General features: G+C 45.4%; 2 protein-coding genes across 2 annotated transcripts in view; both read right to left on the minus strand.

Annotated features, from left to right (window-relative positions):
* LOC136629093 (zinc finger protein 850-like) overlaps positions 1-19,891 on the minus strand; it is a 585,720-nt gene that overhangs the window by 457,528 nt on the left and 108,301 nt on the right. The gene's annotated exons all lie outside the window — the stretch shown is intronic.
* Positions 1-19,891, minus strand: part of LOC136629117 (zinc finger protein 665-like) — a 32,725-nt gene that overhangs the window by 7,147 nt on the left and 5,687 nt on the right. Inside the window, exons 2-9 of the mRNA XM_066605252.1 lie at positions 13,605-13,708; positions 13,302-13,481; positions 13,096-13,219; positions 12,951-13,015; positions 4,618-4,720; positions 4,316-4,407; positions 4,156-4,231; positions 3,963-4,060 (exon numbers count right to left, since the gene is read on the minus strand). Coding sequence (XP_066461349.1) covers positions 3,963-4,060; positions 4,156-4,231; positions 4,316-4,407; positions 4,618-4,720; positions 12,951-13,015; positions 13,096-13,219; positions 13,302-13,481; positions 13,605-13,700 — 834 coding nt within the window. The 5' untranslated portion in view covers positions 13,701-13,708. The remainder of the gene's footprint in view (positions 1-3,962; positions 4,061-4,155; positions 4,232-4,315; positions 4,408-4,617; positions 4,721-12,950; positions 13,016-13,095; positions 13,220-13,301; positions 13,482-13,604; positions 13,709-19,891) is intronic.

The raw sequence follows: 19,891 nt of genomic DNA on the forward strand, positions 1-19,891 counted from the left end.
ATTGTAAAAGTCAGCAGACGGTTGAAGAAGTCGTGTGGAAGGTTTTACATGACCAGAAAAGATCATTAATCATTGTGACAACCAAAAATGACCTGACACCAGTAGTTATATGGCCATGTCAACGTAGGTGCGCTTTTTAGGCTACAATTGCTCCTTAAAAGGGATTCTGTCACCGGTTCATAAAGTTTGGCTTGGAGCTGGGCTTTGAGTCACGGAGGGGGCCATGCTGGCTTCTCCCTCCCACATCCTGCAGACTGACAGCTCTCTCCCCTTCTGTGTATAGGAAGAGAGCCGTCACTCTGTATGCTGCAGGCGCGAAAAGCCAGCACGGCCCCCTCCGTGACTCAGAGCTCAACTCCAAGCCAAACTGCATGAAGCTGGGGACAGAATCCCTTTAAATGTTTGTATTGTGTAGCTGTGGTTGATTCCACATGACCATAATGCGCTTCACACTGCTGCATTATATAAAGGTCGTCCCTTTACAACCAAGTAACCGCAGGATAACAAACGCTTGTTTTCAGGATTAAAGGGGTTGTCCCGCGAAACAAAGTTGGGGTATACACTTCTGTATGGCCATATTAATGCACTTTGTAATGTACATCGTGCATTAATTATGAGCCATACAGAAGTTATTCACTTACCTGTTCCGTTGCTAGCGTCCCCGTCTCCATGGTGCCGTCTAATTTTCAGCGTCTAATCGCCCGATTAGAAGCGCTTGTGCAGTCCGGTCTTCTCCGTGTTGAATGGGGCCGCTCGTGCTGGAGAGCTGCTCCTCGTAGCTCCGCCCCGTCACGTGTGCCGATTCCAGCCAATCAGGAGGCTGGAATCGGCAATGGACCGCACAGAGCCCACGGTGCACCATGGGAGAAGACCCGCGGTGCATCGTGGGTGAAGATCCCGGCGGCCATCTTCGCAAGGTAGGTAAGAAGTCACCGGAGCGCGGGGATTCGGGTAAGTACTATCCGTTTTTTTTTTTCAACACATGCATCGGGTTTGTCTCGCGCCGAACGGGGGAGGCCATTGAAAAAAAAAAAAACAGTTTCGGCGCGGGACAACCCCTTTAAATGTGTTTGTCTCCAGGATTATCTGACAAGGGGATTTCTGATTTATTGTCTTCCTTAACTGTATTATGATCCCAGATTTACATGCAGATGTCTTGTTATCGGACAAGTACGGTAATAGAGTTATGTTTTTATACGGACACTGTTCCTAATATTAATTAAGACTCTCAGGTCTAACGGTTATGATTATCTGAATGGACAAGGAAAATACATGTTACCATTACAGACCAAACCGGAAACCACTGGGTGAGGCTTCTTCCACACGGCGCATAAATGGCGATGCTGTTTTTACGTTTTCATGCCCGCTCCGTATAAGCACCTGAAAGGGCATTTTTCCGCGATCCGGCCAGCGTTTTCTCGTCCATTCACACGACCGTGAGCGTCGTTTTTAGTGAAAATATATGCTGCACCCCAGAAATCCCTCGCTCTGCCGAAATCCTCGGGATGCCTTCCAGTGCCTGTATAGAGGCACCTGGAAGCTTTTTGCAGTGTTGGACGCTGCAAAAATGCCCCCCCCCCCTCCCTTCTCTTTCCCGTAGGAGTCTATAGGACCAGCCAGCGTATATGGGCCAAAAGACAGTTCCAGAACTATCTTTTGGCTGAGTGTATATACACCGGCCGTGTATATGTTCTATATTTCACGCTGCCGGCATATTTACATGCCGTGTATTTGCCTGTGTGATTGAGTGCATTGAAAATCAATGCCTCTCATGGGCGCGTATATATTACCGGGTGTAAAAACGCGCCATTTATGCGCTCGTGTAAAAGAAGCCCAACACTGAGATGGGGAAGGACTTGGGGACTTTAGTTGACTGAAACTTAATTGGAGCAACTAGTGTCAGGCAGCTGCTGCCGAGGCAAATAGAATCATTGGGGTCATCAAAGAGATCTAGGGGCGCATGACAAGAGCATTGTTCTTCCTCTTTACAAGTCACTGGTCCCACCACACATGGAATATTGTGGACAGTTTTGGGCACCGGTACTCAAGAAGGACATAGCAGAGCTTGAGCGATTTAAAAGGTAAGCGAATAAAGTATTAATTAGAATCAGCGGACAACAAAACTACGAGAGGTTGTCAAAATTGGGGTTATTTAGTAAAAAAAAAAAGTGACCTAATAACTATAACTGTATAGATATACCAAGGGACAATACAGAGATCTCTCCCTTTATCTAGTTATACCCAGGACTATAGCAAGGGGGCGCTCTAAAAACTATATATAGATATATCAAGGAACAATAGAGAGATCTGTCTTATCTATTTATACGCAGGACTGACACTGTAACAAGAGGGCGCTCTCTGCATCTAGAGGGAATAAGGTTTCTACTCGACATAGAAGGGGTTTCTCTACTGTAAGAGCAGTGAGACTATGGAACTCTCTGCCGGAGGACGTGGGCGATGAAGAACTCAATAAAAGAGTACAAGAGGAGCCTGGAGTGTAATAATATTACATGTTATATCACTGATTACTTCAGAAGGGTTGGTGGTCCCAGGATTATTCTGATTGTCGGTGAGGAGTTTTTTGCCCTAAAATGAGGAAAGTTGGCTTATAACTCATTGGGGGCCGGGGAGGGGGGGGGGGGGGGGGTTTCTTTCCTCTGGATGAATATTGGGGTTAGTAGGCTGACCTGGATGGACGGGTGTCTTTTTTCAGCCTAAAATACTATTTTACTCTGTAATTCTCTGACAACTAGTTGTAATTTGCAGCCAGATGTATTTGGTGTTGCTAGACTCTCTATTTTCGTGTAAGCGCTCATTAAAGTCCTTGTGCTTTTGGGTCTGTAGAGATGGACGTGTTGGAGCTCAGCTTTTAGTATGTATCTTACTGTATAAACGGGAACCCCAGTGCTGCTGCCACCAGATCTTGCTGCAGGCCTTTTGCAGCCACTGAAGGGTTTTTGACCAACTGCCTCCTCCAGTATCTAGTGGTGACTCTTTCTGCCATGTCTAGATAGTGTAGCCAGTGTTCCTGTAACATTGAGCTTGCATCCAGCTATATCTCTAGGAACATTCGGTGACTCTGATCTTTTGCACTCTTTTTTTTTTTTGCTTGCACAAGGCAATGTTTGTTTTTTTACCTTTTTAGACCAGTCTCTTCACTCATCTGTATTTCTAACATGTAATCAAACATCACAGTCAGCAAAGCTCTTGCCAGTCCAGGTATCTGATGTGTTTTCTCTCAAGCACACCTGATGCAACTAATGAAGCCCTTGATTAGTTGCATCCGCTGTGCTTGAGGCAGCAACTGATTTCCAAATGTGTGCTGTTGTGAGGGATTCTATTCAGGGGGTGAAAAATTCGGAGATGGCAGCTAGGCTGGCCTCACACAGGGCTTTTTACTGCGATTAGTGCAGCATTTTCAGCGCAAAGTAAAAGCGGGGCACAGCACGGTGATTGAAACTGCAGCGCTTTGCCCAACGCTTGTGTGGCATCTTGTGGAGAAGTCAGAGGACCACTTGTTATTTTAGTTGTGTTGAGCCATTTACATTACTCATGTTTGATTGCAAAAATAAACAAACCAAAAAAGTTTGTAAAGTTGGCTAATAAACCTAATCTGCTATGGGGATAGAATAATTTTGATTGCAACTCTATGAATATAGCAGCTGACTAAATGCCTCCTTCTGTACATGACGATATTTTGTTAGCTTTAGCACCAGCTGATTGGAATCATGCAGTTAGTCTGTGATTTACACTGCAGAACTTTACATTTGTTCCACACTAAATCTCAATAACCAATTGGATTTCTAAACAGGTGGAAGTTCAGTAATATGATTCATGAAACCAGACATCATCTATAACCCCTACCTACAAAAGCCATCAATATGAAAACCAGCATAGACAAGTTTATAGATTGCAATGCAGCTTTCTATAAAAGGATATGAAGAAATCTCAGCTTCATCTACCTGCTGGTTCTCTGGAACACTTGGTTCTTCTTCTGGACTGTTCTGGGAATATAGACTGCTGGGACATTCCTCTGGTGGGTTTCTTTCCATGAGTCCATCTGTAGGAAACACACAGTGACAGAATAGATTATCTGCATATGATGAGCAGATGATGGGCTCTAGGTGACCTTCAGTGAACCCCCTTCCTCCTTACACTGCTGATCAGCCCTTATATCCATCTCTTCTGCTTCATCTTTAACCTCAACCTTAATATCAATCATATTTTCACACTAAACAAGAGAAAAAAAAAGTTAAATGATCCTTGGTTCCATCACTTTATAGTCAGATTCTGATGAGACATCAGCGTCATCTACCTGCTGGTTCTCTGGGACATTTTCCTCTCGGCAGTCCTGAGAATATGGATGGCTGGGACATCTCTCTGGTGGGTTTCCCCTACTGGATCCATCTATAGGAAATAACCAGAGCCTGAATACATTATGTGTGTGATGATAGGTGAATCTAGTTAACGGTCATATCTGCTTTCCTCTATAATCAAGAGAGGTCTCCTCTTCATCGTGGCATCCTCGAACAAATCCCAGTGTCCCTCTAAATACTCGCACTCTTCCATAGAGAAATAGTCAGCTCCCCTCAGCTGTATTTAGTGGTTACTACTCACCTGGGCGGTTACCTGTAGGAATCCCCTCTTTACACCGCTGATCACCCCTCACATTTGTCTCTGTAGCATTAATATCGGTCAGATCTTCATCCTGATACAAAAGCTGTGAGACAAATATTGTAAAAGTCAGCAGACGGTTGGAGAAGTCGTGTGGAAGGTTTTACATGACCTGAAAAGATCATTAATCATCGAGTAGAAAAAAGAGGTTCCCAGCAGCATAAATTTTGTATTTTTCTACATTGCTGAATGCTGCCAGTCACTATTTCCTTATTCCTGACTGCACCTTTGGAGCCTCTCTGGTTTAGGCTTCCTGACTGGCTTTTGCACACTGTTTTGCCTGGCTCTATGTGAGGATATATGTGCCGTAATTTTTGTAATGGGGAAATAAATTTTGTATTTTTCTACATTGCTGAATGCTGCCAGTCACTATTTCCTTATTCCTGACTGCACCCTTGGAGCCTCTCTGGTTTAGGCTTCCTGACTGGCTTTTGCACACTGTTTTGCCTGGCTCTATGTGAGGATATATGTGCCGTAATTTTTGTAATGGGGAAATAAATTTTGTATTTTTCTACATTGCTGAATGCTGCCAGTCACTATTTCCTTATTCCTGACTGCACCCTTGGAGCCTCTCTGGTTTAGGCTTCCTGACTGGCTTTTGCACACTGTTTTGCCTGGCTCTATGTGAGGATATATGTGCCGTAATTTTTGTAATGGGGAAATAAATTTTGTATTTTTCTACATTGCTGAATGCTGCCAGTCACTATTTCCTTATTCCTGACTGCACCCTTGGAGCCTCTCTGGTTTAGGCTTCCTGACTGGCTTTTGCACACTGTTTTGCCTGGCTCTATGTGAGGATATATGTGCCGTAATTCTTGTAATGGGGAAATAAATTTTGTATTTTTCTACATTGCTGAATGCTGCCAGTCACTATTTCCTTATTCCTGACTGCACCCTTGGAGCCTCTCTGGTTTAGGCTTCCTGACTGGCTTTTGCACACTGTTTTGCCTGGCTCTATGTGAGGATATATGTGCCGTAATTTTTGTAATGGGGAAATAAATTTTGTATTTTTCTACATTGCTGAATGCTGCCAGTCACTATTTCCTTATTCCTAAGATCATTAATCATCATGACGACCAAAAATGACCCGACAGCAGTAGTTATCAGTCATGTCAAAGGGGATGCAGTTTTTAGGCTATAATTGCTCCTTAAAGAGTTTCTTTCACCAAATTCATGCAGTTTGGCTTGGAGCTGAGCTCTGAGTCACGGAGGGGGCTGTGCTGGCGTTTCCCTCCCACATCATACAGACTGACCGCTGTCTCCTGTTTTTCTGTATAGGAAGATAGCCATCACTCTGCATGCTGGGAGCGGCCGGCATGGCTCACCTCCACAATTGGAGCTTATCTGCAAGTCAAACTTCATGAAGCCGGTCCAGGTATCAGTTCTCAGATTCTGAGTATCAGGATGCCAGGAGTTTGGGAGCGCGGCTCTGCAGCCTGAGATTGGCTGCAATGGTTACTCGACCTCCTGTGATGTCAGCTATCACAAAAAATGTCAGGACCACAGCGGGACTGCAGCATTGGATCACAGTCGCGATGGAAGGGTAAGCACTGCTCAGTTTATTATTCTATCACGTGCAGCCCTATTAAAGGGATGCTGTCCTGTAACTGGATAGCCCCTTTAATTGCTCAACTAATGTAAACATTCCCTTCACTTTCTAATTCTTCCTAGTTAGCTGTAAGTGATGAGAAGATCTAGATAAGGAATTCTATATTTCCTCACATTTTAACCAAAAAATTTACAGCTTACTCAACCTCCCCATACTTATGTGAATTTATTTTATCACTACAACACCGCTCTCAAACATGTCCTAGATGAAGCGGTGCCTCCCCATGACCCGAGTCACTCGATGTAGAACGCGGCAACCCTGGCTCACGCCTCAAACACGCTTCATCCTGCGGTGTTCTAGAAGTGCTGAACGGCTGTGGAGGAAATCGCAAACGTCCGCAGACTTTCTCCACTACAAATGCATGCTCAGAACCTACAACCTCGCCCTCCGCCGCACCAAACCAGTCTACTTCACCTCTCGTCTCCTCTCTATCTCACAACCCTAAACGGCTCTTTAATATTTTTCACTCCCTTCTCAGCCCTAAACCGCAGCCCCCGGTGACGGATCTCAGTGCTGAAGAGCTGGCTGCTTACTTCAAAAAGAAAATTGATGACATCCGTCAGGAAATAACTTCCCAACCCCAGACTAGCCCTGACCCTAGTCTTGTCAGCACTGCATCTAGCTCCTGCTCACTGTCTGTACTCAGACCAACGACAGAGGAAGAAGTCTCCTAATTGCTTTCCTCTGCTCGCCCCACCACCTAAGCTGCCGACCCTTTCCCCTCACACCTCCTCCGATCCCTTTCCCCAGTGGTCATCTCCCATCTCACCACTATATTCAATCACTCTCTGACCTCTGGCATTTTTCCCTCCTCTTTCAAACACACCATCATATCCCCACTGCTAAAGAAGCTGACTCTTGATGCGACTGATGCTGCCAACTACCGACCCATCTCTAACCTTCCCTTCATCTCCAAACTACTAGAATGCCTAGTTTACTCCCTCCTTGTAAGCTATCTATCAGAGAACGCTCTCCACTCGACAGAAACTGCCCTTACAAGGGTATCCAACGACCTACTGACAGCCAAATCGAGGGGCGATTACTCCCTACTGATCCTCCTCGACCTTTTTGCAGTATTTGACACTGTTGACCACAAACTCCTCCTCAGTATGCTTCGCTCCATCGGCCTAAAGGACACTGCTCTCTCCTGGTTCTCCTCCTACCTGACAGCTCATTCAGCGTCTCCTTTACTGGCTCTACCTCTCCTCCTCTTCCCCTTGCTGTTGGGTCCCCCAGGGCTCGGTCCTCAGCCCCCTTCTTTTCTTTGTCTACGCAGCTCCTATTGGACAAGCCATCAGCAGATTTGGCCTCCAATACCACCTGTATGCTGACGACACCCAGCTCTACACCTCTTCCCGTGACATCTCTGCACCTTTCCTCCAAAACATCACCGACTGTCTGTCCGCTGTCTCTAACACTATGTCCTCTCTCTACCTAAAACTAAACCTCTCTAAAACTGACATACTGGTATTTCCACCCTCCCCTAACCGACCTCATCCTGACATCTCCATCTCAGTGTGTGGCACCACCATAACTCCCAGACAGCATGGCCACTGCCTTGGGGTCATATTCAACTCCGATCTCTCATTTACCCCCTCCATCCAATCTCTGGCCCGAATATGTCAGCTGCACCTCAAGAACATCACAAGAATCCGCTCTTTTCTCACCGTGGACACACTAAAACATTGCCCTCATCCACTCTTGGCTCAATTATTGCAACTCGTTGCTGATCGGCCTCCCCTGCACCAGACTCTACCCCCTCCAATATATCCTGAATGCAGCAGCCAGGCTCATCTTCCTGTCCAGCCGCTACTCGGACGCCTCTGCCCTGCACCGGTCACTGCACTGGCTGCCCGTTAAATACAGAATTCAATTTAAATTCACTACCTTCATCCACAAAGCCCTGCACAGCGCAGCGCCACCCTTTATTGCCTCCCTCATCTCAATCCATCACCCAGCCCGGACTCTCCGCTCTACTAAGCAAAGTAGACTGCGCACACCTCTAATTCGAACTTCTCATTCCCACCTCCAAGACTTCTCTAGAGCAGCACCAGTCCTCTGGAATGCACTACCAAGAGCTACCCGGGCAATCCAGGACTCGAGAAACTTCAGTCGTGCTCTAAAAATGCACCTCTTCAAGGAGGCATACCGCATTCCCTAACCAAACTCCTCTGTATGCTGCCTGATAACATGCTCCCTGATCTACTGACTGCAATCCCTGCTAGCCATCATAAACTGTGCCCGCAGTCATACCGATTCTGCTGTCACACGGCTAAATGTCTGACCATTGTCTATGCGTATAGCATCCCTCACTCTCCACCTCGCCATACCGTGCACATCTCCAGCCCCTTTACATTCTGTATCACCCCACTACTTGTAGTATGTAAGCTCGTTGGAGCAGGACCCTCACCTCTATTGTCTCCATCAACTGATTACTATGTAACCGTGGTTCTGTAATTTTTGTCCTTTTGTCTTTATGTATTCCCCCTGTCTATGTAAGCGCTGCAGAATATGTTGGCACCATACAAATAAAGATTATTATTATTATTTTGGTTTGCTCCAGAGTTAGCTGGACATAAGGTCCAGTAGGAATGTTCTTGTCCCAGTGGGTAATGTGGTAATTATTCTGACATTATTTGAGGCCCCCACAGAGATTCCTCTAGCTTTATCTCCATCTGCCCAAAGCGATGTTCAATGTGTCCTCAGGAGCGGAGGAAAGAAAAAACAGCCGGCGAGTGCCAAATTAGATGTGACCAAGAAAGTATAGAAGAAAATAATTACAGCGTGTGATCTGGACTCTATGCTCCTTTTGATCCATCTCAGAATTGTGTTTGCCTTTTTGGCTGCTGCATCACATTGTTGACTCATGTTCAGTCTGTGATCTATTAGTATACCCAAGTCTTTTACACATGCGCTGCTGCTTAGCCCAATTTCTCCCATTCTGTATGTGCTTTTTTCATTGTTCTTGCCCAGATGTAGGACTTTGCATTTCTCCTTGTTAAATACCATCCTGTTAGTTGTTGCCCACTGTTCAAGCTTTTCATTAATGAGCTTATTTTAATATTACTAATCATGTTATTGCCTGAAAGTCGAGTTTGCTGCATGAACTATTAAGTTTGATATTCTCAACATCCTTGATTACTAATATTCCTTTATCCTGATATACCCGAGGGGAAACTCCGGTCATTAAACATCAATGGTGATATGCCTATGAATACACCACTGTTGACTCCTGGAAATAGCCTTTTTATTGTGAATCAGATGTCTATCATCATTTTCACACATCTGATTCACTTGTCATTCATGTGTTATTTTTCCATGCCTCATATATGGCACTCTCCATAATTATGGACTCTGTTTTCTTCTTTGCAGTGTTAGTATTCATAGGTCTATGGCAACGGATTCTCGCTGCCACGCTGCGGACAGGGGTCACATGACTCAGTGGAATGCTGTTACTTTTCTCTTCTAAACAGTTTTTCCTGTCTGCCGCATCGTCACGTAACAATGGCATGTTGCTATGGCTCTACACTAAATGACCATCAGCTCCCGGAGCCACGCCACTTCCTCATGTAAGAGCACGCTGACATTATCGTGTCATAGTGATGTGACATGTGATTATCATGTAATCATGTTTTACGGGAGACGGTACCCCATTGACGGAGTGCGTATACCTCCAGCGCTCATCGGGTGCTTTCCCTTGTAAAGGTATTTGATCCCGAGTAGTAGAGACATCTCATATTTACTTGCGGGTTATGGGCGCCTGCACACGAGCGGAAATTCCGCGGCGGGATTTCCCGCAGAATTTCCGCCCCTGGAAGCTGCCATAGGATTGCGTTAACAAACGCAACCCTATGTAGACGGCCGCGATTTGGCCGTGTGAAATCTCGTGCAGCAAACAAATCGTGGCATGCTCGTGGCGAGCCCCGCAGAGAAACACCACTCACCGGCCGTTGGCCCCGCTCTGCGCATGCGCCGGCTGCCGGCACATGAAAGAGCTGGGGCCGCGGGAGAGGCGAGTGCCCGCGCTGTTCTCTGCAGGCACTCGGGTCGGGTCCCGCTGCGAGAATTCTCGCAGCCGGATCTAACCCGGTCGTCTGCAGCCGGCCTATGTTGGCTTCTCCTTGGACTTAATGTGATCATTCTGATGGTATTTATCTTTCTTTGGAGCCGTTCCTGTGCGATCCACCCATTTATGCACTCTTGGTTACAATTGTATAAGGGGATACCTACCCCCTAAATGGGAGGACCGGATGAAGACTTTAAAACTCGAGCACTTAAGTTGGCTCCGTCATTGCTCTCCAGCCTACCATCAAGGCTGGAGATTCTACAGCGTTCTTTTGTTATTTTGCTCTTGGGATTATGGGGCTTCTACCTAGCTAAAAAATTAAGTGAGATTTGTCACAGATAGCTAGCTAGGTCTCAAGCCTTATCCGGCCAAATTTCCAGTAGTTTGATTAAGGACCAAGTAGCAGAGAGACTAGCCTCGCAACATTGCTTGCATACATAGGAGTTTCCAGTTATTCTACTGAATAACTCTAGGTCTCCCTTCTTCCAATCTGTCTTACTCTAAGTTTCATGGTACCTAGCACCCTTGGCATATTTTATAGAGGACGTCACTAGTCTTTTGCCTATTTAGGACTCTTTCCAACCAATTAATGTAAGAGTTTCCTATGATGATCTTCCATTCATACTATATAGGGATGACACAGAGTTATGCATTCTATGGAAATCACCTGTCAAAGGGGTGTGTCTAACAATCAATAGTCATTTTTTTTGTGTGGCAAATAGACACATGGTGAAAAAGCTGTTCTCTCAAAATATTTTTTAAGATTTCTTCAGAGGTGGATTTAATAATTCCCCACCACCTATAGGATATATATGTATAACAATTAATAAAAGTTTTAGGGGTCCCTTCAGTGACATTCATATATTCGTTGTGGATCTACTCTGCCCCATTTTTTTCCGAATTGCCTTTAAGAATCATAACCTTCATATGTTGTATCCGTGACTAGAAAAATGCTTCACCATATGGAATTCTTTCTTTCTTTAATTGTGTGGCAATGAGCTCTCATCCACGCTTTTAGTTTTTGTCCAGCTTCCCCAACATCAAGGCTTATTGTACGAAGTTCCCAGTTGAGGCAGAATGTGGGAAAGCAGGTACAGATATTTGGGCGCTGGCAAGAGTCAAGGTTTCTGGTAAGTTCAGCCTGGAGAAAAGTAATCTTCACCTGGGGTAGCCTCTGCTACTGGCTGTAGGTGAAGGAGTCTCCTTGTTTTGAGGGAACAAGCATGAACCCGATGACCTGGATCTCCACAATACATACAATAGATTCGTCATACGCCTAAATGTGCATTCCTCCTCAGAAAGCCTTGAAAGAGATGTGTTCACGAGATCTCCCTGGATCTCTCCTGAAACTGCAGGGCAATTCTCTTGACCAGGGAAATCAAGGCTTTCAGAGAAGTCGGAACCTAGAGACCAGCTAATTCATCCTTGATGCGACCTGCTAGGCCCTCCCAAAATGCTGCTGGGAGTTCCTAGGGTTCTCCGGTATCAAGTCCAAAAGTTTTGCAAAGCCCCCGGACAGGCATCTGATGACCCTTCTTAACTCTCACACATATTTTCGAGTCGGCTCTTGATCCAGTCTGGTCTAGTATCTCGTGTGTCAGCTGTCTGCTTCTTTTGTGTAGTCTGATGTATTCATGAGGACTATAGCACCACCTTTAGCCGCAGGCCTAATGGTGATCTCCTTGTTGTTTTTGAGTGCTTAGATGGCCCTTCTTTCCTGCATATTGGTATTAGAAGTTTCCTTTTTCTGCCTGTCCAGTATAGTAGATTGCACCTTATATCTATATTTGTGACCAAAGTGGGTTTGTGGCTAAGAGGGGGTGTTCAATCAGGCTTCTTCTTGACCCCTAGTTACTCCTTTATTTGAGTGCTTGAAAGTCCGGTCTCCTCATCATCATGGAAAAATTCTTTCAGTCTTAGTCTCCTGAAATATTCCTCCATGTAACTGCAGAGTTCTGTTTTGCTGAGCGTTTTAGTGGGACAAAAAGAAAGTCCCCTTGAGAGAACACTGAGCTCCACATTACTTTGGTTGTAAGATGACAGATTGATAACACAGCTGGTTATACCATTGTCGCCAATTCTATAAACACCGAAAAATGTTACTGAACCACACCATACATCTGGGTGACGTAATTTTGGCTGGCTGTCCATAGAAGGTCCAGTAGGAAACCTCTTGCCTGAGTAGGTTATGTTCTAACTACTCTGATAGCCACATGGCTGCAGGTCTAGAAGTTGGGCATAGATATTAGATGACGGCTCAATGACCTCTCAGGAACCTCATACACATGTATATCTGTCATGGCTAGACACGCTGCACGTTGTCTCAGTGCAGGAGATCAACATCTACCAGACACATCCACTGCTTGTCTCAGGGGGAATAAATGAGCAGATAGATATAAATCTAACCTGTTGGCTCCTTATTCCCACCAGCAGTCTCCACCGACAGAAAACTGGGAGAAGATCCAGACAACTTGTAATGTCTCTGGTCAGTGGTAATCCTACCATCTCCACCGGCCTCATCACGCAAGTCTAAGATATCTAATAAGACTGAAGACAAGAGCTTCACAGCCTTCTACAGATCAGAGGGACATCTCGATCTACCTGGTGGTCCTGTGGAAGAAGAGGATGGGGACATCTCTCTGGTGGGCTTCTCTTACTGGATGGAACTGGAGAAAACAGACAGATATCGAAGTCATTCTTTACATACAGATCATAAAGTCCCTGTGTATTTAGTCCTGTCTATTACCTGGTGATGGGAGTGGCTGGTGGGTCACCATCATGGCATCCTTGTACAGATCCTTGTGTCCTTCTAAATACTCCCACTCCTCCATGGAGAAATAGACAGCGACATCCTGACACCTTACAGGAAGCTGACAACACAATATACAGTCATCACCCAGAAGCCTCCAGTGCTGTTACTGTATAATGTCCCAGCATTCCCTGCAGCGTCACCTCTCCAGTCAGCAGCTCAATCATCTTGTTGGCGAGTTCTAGAATCTTCTGTACATTGATGTCCTCATGTATCCGGGGGTGAGTTGGGGGCCCTGGGATTGGGCTCAGAGGTCCTCCCCATCCATCATACAATGGGGCCCGACAGCCATCACTAGAGGTCTTCTTCACTACTATACAATCCTGTATATGAGGAGACATTAGTAAATATCACTGCAGACATTTCCAGAGTCCATCACCTCTCCAGTGACATCATCTGGTATTACCATAAGAATTATGTAATGTAACATCATCAGAATCTCTCACCTGCCCAGTAAGCTGGAGGATTATCTCTAGGGTGAGATTTAATACCCTCTCAACCATCTTGTTTCTGTCCTTCTCCATCTTTGATGAATCAATCATGTAGGGACCTGAATGGAAAGAATATTTAAGGGGTTGTCCCGTGCCGAAACGTTTTTTTTTTTAATTCAATAGGCCCCCCGTTCGGCGCGAGACAAACCCAATGCATGTGTTAAAAAAAACCAAAAACGCTTAGTACTTACCCGAATCCCCGCGCTGCGGCGACTTCTTCCTTACCTTACTAAGATGGCCGCCGGGATCTTCACCCACGATGCACCGCGGGTCTTCTCCCATGGTGCACCGTGGGCACTGTGCGGTCCATTGCCGATTCCAGCCTCCTGATTGGCTGGAATCGGCACACGTGACGGGGCGGAGCTACGAGGAGCAGCTCTCCGGCACGAGCGGCCTCATTCACCAGGGAGAAGACCGGACTGCGCAAGCGCGTCTAATCGGGCGATTAGATGCTGAAATTAGACGGCACCATGGAGACGAGGACGCTAGCAATGGAACAGGTAAGTGAATAACTTCTGTATGGCTCATAATTAATGCACGATGTACATTACAAAGTGCATTAATATGGCCATACAGAAGTGTATAACCCCACTTGCTTTCGCGGGACAACCCCTTTAAGCTATGTGAAAACCACAAAAATACAACATAATAAATTTACAGGAGATAATAAGGGGAAACATTTAAAAGCATTTTCCCTTTACTTAAAATTGCTTCACAACCACTCTGTCCTTCCTGGTTGCTGCCGACCAGGACATGTGACTGCTGCAGCCAATCACTGGCTATAAAATGTCAGTGATGTGGCTAGTGATTGGCTGCAGCAGTGACATGTCCTGGTCAGCAGTAATGAAGGAGAACAGAAAGATTGTGAAAATCATGGGAAAACCTCTTTAAGGAGATATTAAAGGGGTTGTCCCGCGCCGAAACGGGTTTTTTTTTTTTTCAACCCCCCCCCCGTTCGGCGCGAGACAACCCCGATGCAGGGAGGTAAAGAAAGCTCACCGGAGCGCTTACCTGAATCCCCGCGCTCCGGTGACTTCTCTACTCACCGCTGAAGATGGCCTCTTCCTCCGTGGACCGCAGCTCTTCTGTGCGGTCCATTGCCGATTCCAGCCTCCTGATTGGCTGGAATCGGCACGTGACGGGGCGGAGCTACAAGGAGCTACACGGAGCCCCATAGAAGACTGCAGAAGACCCGGACTGCGCAAGCGCGGCTAATTTGGCCATCGGAGGGCGAAAATTAGTCGGCACCATGGAGACGAGGACGCCAGCAACGGAACAGGTAAGTATAAAACTTTTTATAACTTCTGCATGGCTCATAATTAATGCACAATGTACATTACAAAGTGCATTATTATGGCCATGCAGAAGTGTACAGACCCACTTGCTGCCTCGGGACAACCCCTTTAAAGGGAATCTATTAGGATGTTTATGAAGAGCGAACTACAGACAGCACAAAATCCAGCAGCTGCCTGACACTGGTTGCACCAATTAAGTTTATAGCTAACTGAACTTATTGTGTAATGGTGAAGTTTTTATCTTGTTTCAACAATTGTCTTGGTTAAAAGAGTAACGCTTTAAGTCCACATGGACGGGCAGCACCTTATTTTCCATAAAAGAGTAAATTCTTTAGTTCATACTCCTAGAAGAAGTCGCGCCCCCCTTTTCTACTTCTCTTTGGATTCTCTACAGATCCTTTCTCAAGTACCAGTTTTCCCAAGGACATCGCTTTTCCTTTGGATCTGGATTTGTGATGTTTCTGAGCACTTCAAGAGTTCTTTCACGACTTCCAATCACTCAAACACAGGCAGAACTTGGGGTCAGGAAGAAGTCTGACTGGACACCCTGTCATGGCATGTGGTGCAATCCACTATACTGGACAAGTGGAAAAGGTACATTTAATATCAACATGCAGGAAAGAAGGGCCATCTATGCCATTAAGCCTGCAGATAAAGGTGGTGCTATAGTCCTCATGAATATATCAGACCACACGAAAGAAGCAGACAGCTGACGGACACCAGATACTACACAAAAATGGATCAAGACCCGACTCCAAAAATATGTGAGAGGATTGAGAAGGGTCATCAGATGCCTGTCTGTGGGCTCCACAAAGCTTTTGGACTTGATACGGGAGAACCCCAGGGTTGGAATTTTCTATATGCTTCCAAAACTACACAAAGCTGGCAACCCAGGGAGGCTTTTTTTCTCAGGTGTGGGAACTCTCACTGAAGAAGTTTCAGGATGGGTAGAAGGTGTCCTTAAACTACTGGTGAGGAATACAACTAGCTACTTGCAGGACACCACAGACAAACTGAACAAACTGTCAACCGTAGGTCCCCTCCCAGATGGTGCCATCCTGGCCACCATGGATGTGGAGTCCTTAGGGCTCCCACACACTTGCGATGGCATTTTTTGTTAACGCGATTGTCAATGGGACTTTCTATTGTAAAATACACAACGCAACTGCGTTTTTGGTTCATTGCGTTGCATTTTTAACATTAGAAAGTCCAATTGACGATTGCCTTAACAAAAAACGCCATTGCAAGTGTGTGGGAGCCCTTATACTTATACACACGAAATGCACTGACCGCCTGCCAGACACACCTTGAGGCCAATGGGGTCGCCTCTGAATCTGTGCTATAATTTACAAGATTCATTCTCACACACAATTATTTCTCCTTTGGCAAAGAGATATTCCTGCAACTCAATGGCACCCCCATGGGCAGTAGAATGCCACCACAATATGCATCCTTTTCATGGCAAAACTGGAGAGTGACTTTCTGGCCTCCTGCCACAGCAAACCATTGGCCTACTTCTGCTAAAATGATGATGATCATAATCATATGGATCAACACTTAACAAGAACTAATAAAATTCCATGAGAGATTTAATGCATTCCACCCCACCATAAACCTGACATTAAGCTACTCACATACCAAAGTCAACTTTTTTGACACCACCATAAAAATTTCAAACAACTCAATACAGACATCCCTATACCGGAAACCGATTGATCAGCCGACATACATTAGATGGGACAGCTTCCACCCTTAACACATCAAAAAGTCAGTCGTTTACAGCCAGGCCATCAGATACAACCGGATCCGTTCCAACCCAACAGACAGAGAGGAACATTATACCATCTTAAAAGGACATTTTTGAATCAGGGCTACCATTCCATCTCAATTGATGACCAAATCACTAGAGCCACCAGGATATCCAGGAATCAACTACTCCAATACAAGGAGAAGGAAAGAAACAATCATGTACCTTTAGTAGTGACCTACAATCCACAACTAGAGGTACTAAGGAAAACCGCAAAGAAACTCCACCATACCCTACACAAGGATGACCAACTGCAAACCATATCCCTGGACCCTCCCCTTCTGTGTTACAGGCAACCTCCTAACTTTAGAACTTTATAATCAGGAGCGAATTGCCCTCTGACACACAAAAAGGAACATATCCCTGTAATGTAAGGAGCTGCAAGACCTGCTCACTTGTACGGACTGCGGACAGGATACGGATCCCCAACACACATAAGATCCTGGAGACATTCACATGTTGTGTACCTGATCATGTGCAGTAAATGTCCTGTTGAAGCCCTCTTATCGGTACACGATTAGACAGAAAAAGACAGAATTACCTGTGGCTAAGCATTTCTCTAGTCACGGGCACGACATAGAAGAAATGAAAGTTATGATACTGAAAGTCAATTTCAGGTCACAAAGCCATAGAAGAATTCGGGAATATAAATTCATAACAACTTTTGACACTTTTAATAGAGGGCTAAATTCTTCACCAGATTTTATGCGTGAGTGGGAAGTATGAGAAATCTATAGCACAGATAACACTGCAAGCTTGGTGAACCTTCTCCCCCCCAACACTAATTCAGGGACCATAAAACCTTCACTCGCTTATCAGTGACTATTCACATCCCAGTATGTTTCTTGTCATAAGTATGTGTGTATAAATATGCACGGCTCTTCAGATCCATTCCATTATGCTTTCATGAAGGACTGAGTAATCTGAAAGCTTGCATTAAAATAATGTATTTTTGTTAGCTATTAAAAGCTATCATATTTTCAAGATTACTTGGCTTCTCTTGCTGGGAACAATCACATTGAGCACGTCAATGACCAACATATATATATTTCCTGGAGAACAGGAGAAGTCCCAGAAGAATGCAAAAGGGCAAATGTTGTCCCTATCTTCAAAAATGGAAAAAGGTGCATCTAGGAAACTTCAGGCCTGCGAGCCTGACTACTATACCGGGAATGATCATTGAAAAAATTATTATTAAACAACATGAATGCAAGTACTTGGATGACAATGTAGTAATTAACCAGAGCCAGCATGGGTTTGTAACAAACAAGTGATGCCAGACTAATCTAATTTCCTTCTATGACAGAATCACTGACTGGGTGGATCAGGAAAATGTGGTGGATATAGTATATCTTGACTTTAGTAAAGCATTTGACAAAGTATCTCATACCATACTTATTGAAAAAATGACCATATATGGGATTGACAAGGGAACTGTTAGGTGGATTCACAACTGGCTGAGTGATCGTACTCAAAGAGTGGTCATAAATGGCTGCACATCCAAGTGGAAGAATGTATCAAGTGGGGTACCACAAGGCTCTGTCCTAGGCCCAGTGTTGTTCAACATTCTTATAAATGATCTGCAGGAGGGAATTGATGGGAAACTGATCAAATTTGCTGATGACACAAAGCTAGGAAGATTAACACTAGGGAAGAGAGAGGGAGTATACAAAAATATCTAGAAAAGCTTGCACAATGGGCGGCGACTATTTAAAAAGGAGAAATGCAAAGTCCTACATCTGGGCAAGAAAAATGAAAAAAAAGCACATACAGAATGGGAGGAATTGGGCTAAGCAGCAGCACATGTGAAAAAGACTTGGGTATACTAATAGATCATAGACTGAACATGAGTCAACAATGTGATGCAGCAGCCAAAAAGGCAAACACAATTCTGGGATATATTAAGAGAAGCATAGAGTCTAGATCACTTGAGGTAAATATCCCGCTCTACTCTTCCTTAGTCAGACCTCATCTGGAATACTGTGTCCAGTTCTGGGCACCCCACTTAAAAAAAGACATAGACAAACTGGAGCAACTTCAGAGAAGAGCTACCAAGATGGTAAGCGGGCTGCAAATTATGTCCTATGAGGAACGGTTACAGGATTTGGGAATGTTTAGCTTGCAGAAGAGAAGGCTGAGATGAGACTTAATAGCAGTCTACAAATATCTGAAGGGCTGTTACACTGCAGAGGGACCAGCCCTATTCTCATCTGCACAAGGAAAGACTAGAAGCAATGGGATGAAACTGAAAGGGAGCAGACACAGATTAGATATTAGACAGTAAGGGCGATCAATGAGTGGAACAGGCTGCCACGGGAGTTGCTGAGTTCTCCTTCAATGGAAGTGTTCAAACAAAGGCTGGACAAATATCTGTCTGGGATGATTTAGTGATCCTGCACAGAGCAGGTGTTGCGTCCTCCGGACGTGCAACCTCAATTACATAAACCAAAGGCACAACTGTGCAAAGGAAACATAACACTATGGGGAATACTCTCCCTATAGACCCCTAACTCGGGAGGGGGCCCTGCCTACTCAGCGGACCGATCGCTCTGACAAGTGCGAGCCCGCACGCGTGCCTGGGCCACTAACAAGTCCCTATCAGGGAGCACTAGCACAAAATAGAAGCGAACCAGAAAACTAAACAAAACAGAAAAGAACTTATTACTGCGTGGCCTGTGGGACTTAAAGGAGATGTCCCGCGCCGAAACGGGTTTTTTTTTTTTTTAAACCCCCCCCCCGTTCGGCGCGAGACAACCCCGATGCAGGGGTTAAAAAAACCACCCGCACAGCGCTTACCTGAATCCCGGCGGTCCGGCGTCTTCATACTCACCTGCTGAAGATGGCCGCCGGGATCCTCTGTCTTCATGGACCGCAGGGCTTCTGTGCGGTCCATTGCCGATTCCAGCCTCCTGATTGGCTGGAATCGGCACGTGACGGGGCGGAGCTACACGGAGCTACACGGAGCCCCATAGAGAAGAGGAGAAGACCCGGACTGCGCAAGCGCGGCTAATTTGGCCATCGGAGGGCGAAAATTAGTCGGCACCATGGAGACGAGGACGCCAGCAACGGAGCAGGTAAGTAAAAAACTTTTTATAACTTCTGTATGGCTCATAATTAATGCACAATGTATATTACAATGT

The sequence above is a fragment of the Eleutherodactylus coqui genome, chromosome 5, assembly GCF_035609145.1.
Source record: "Eleutherodactylus coqui strain aEleCoq1 chromosome 5, aEleCoq1.hap1, whole genome shotgun sequence".
NCBI classification, from domain to species: Eukaryota; Metazoa; Chordata; class Amphibia; order Anura; family Eleutherodactylidae; genus Eleutherodactylus; species Eleutherodactylus coqui.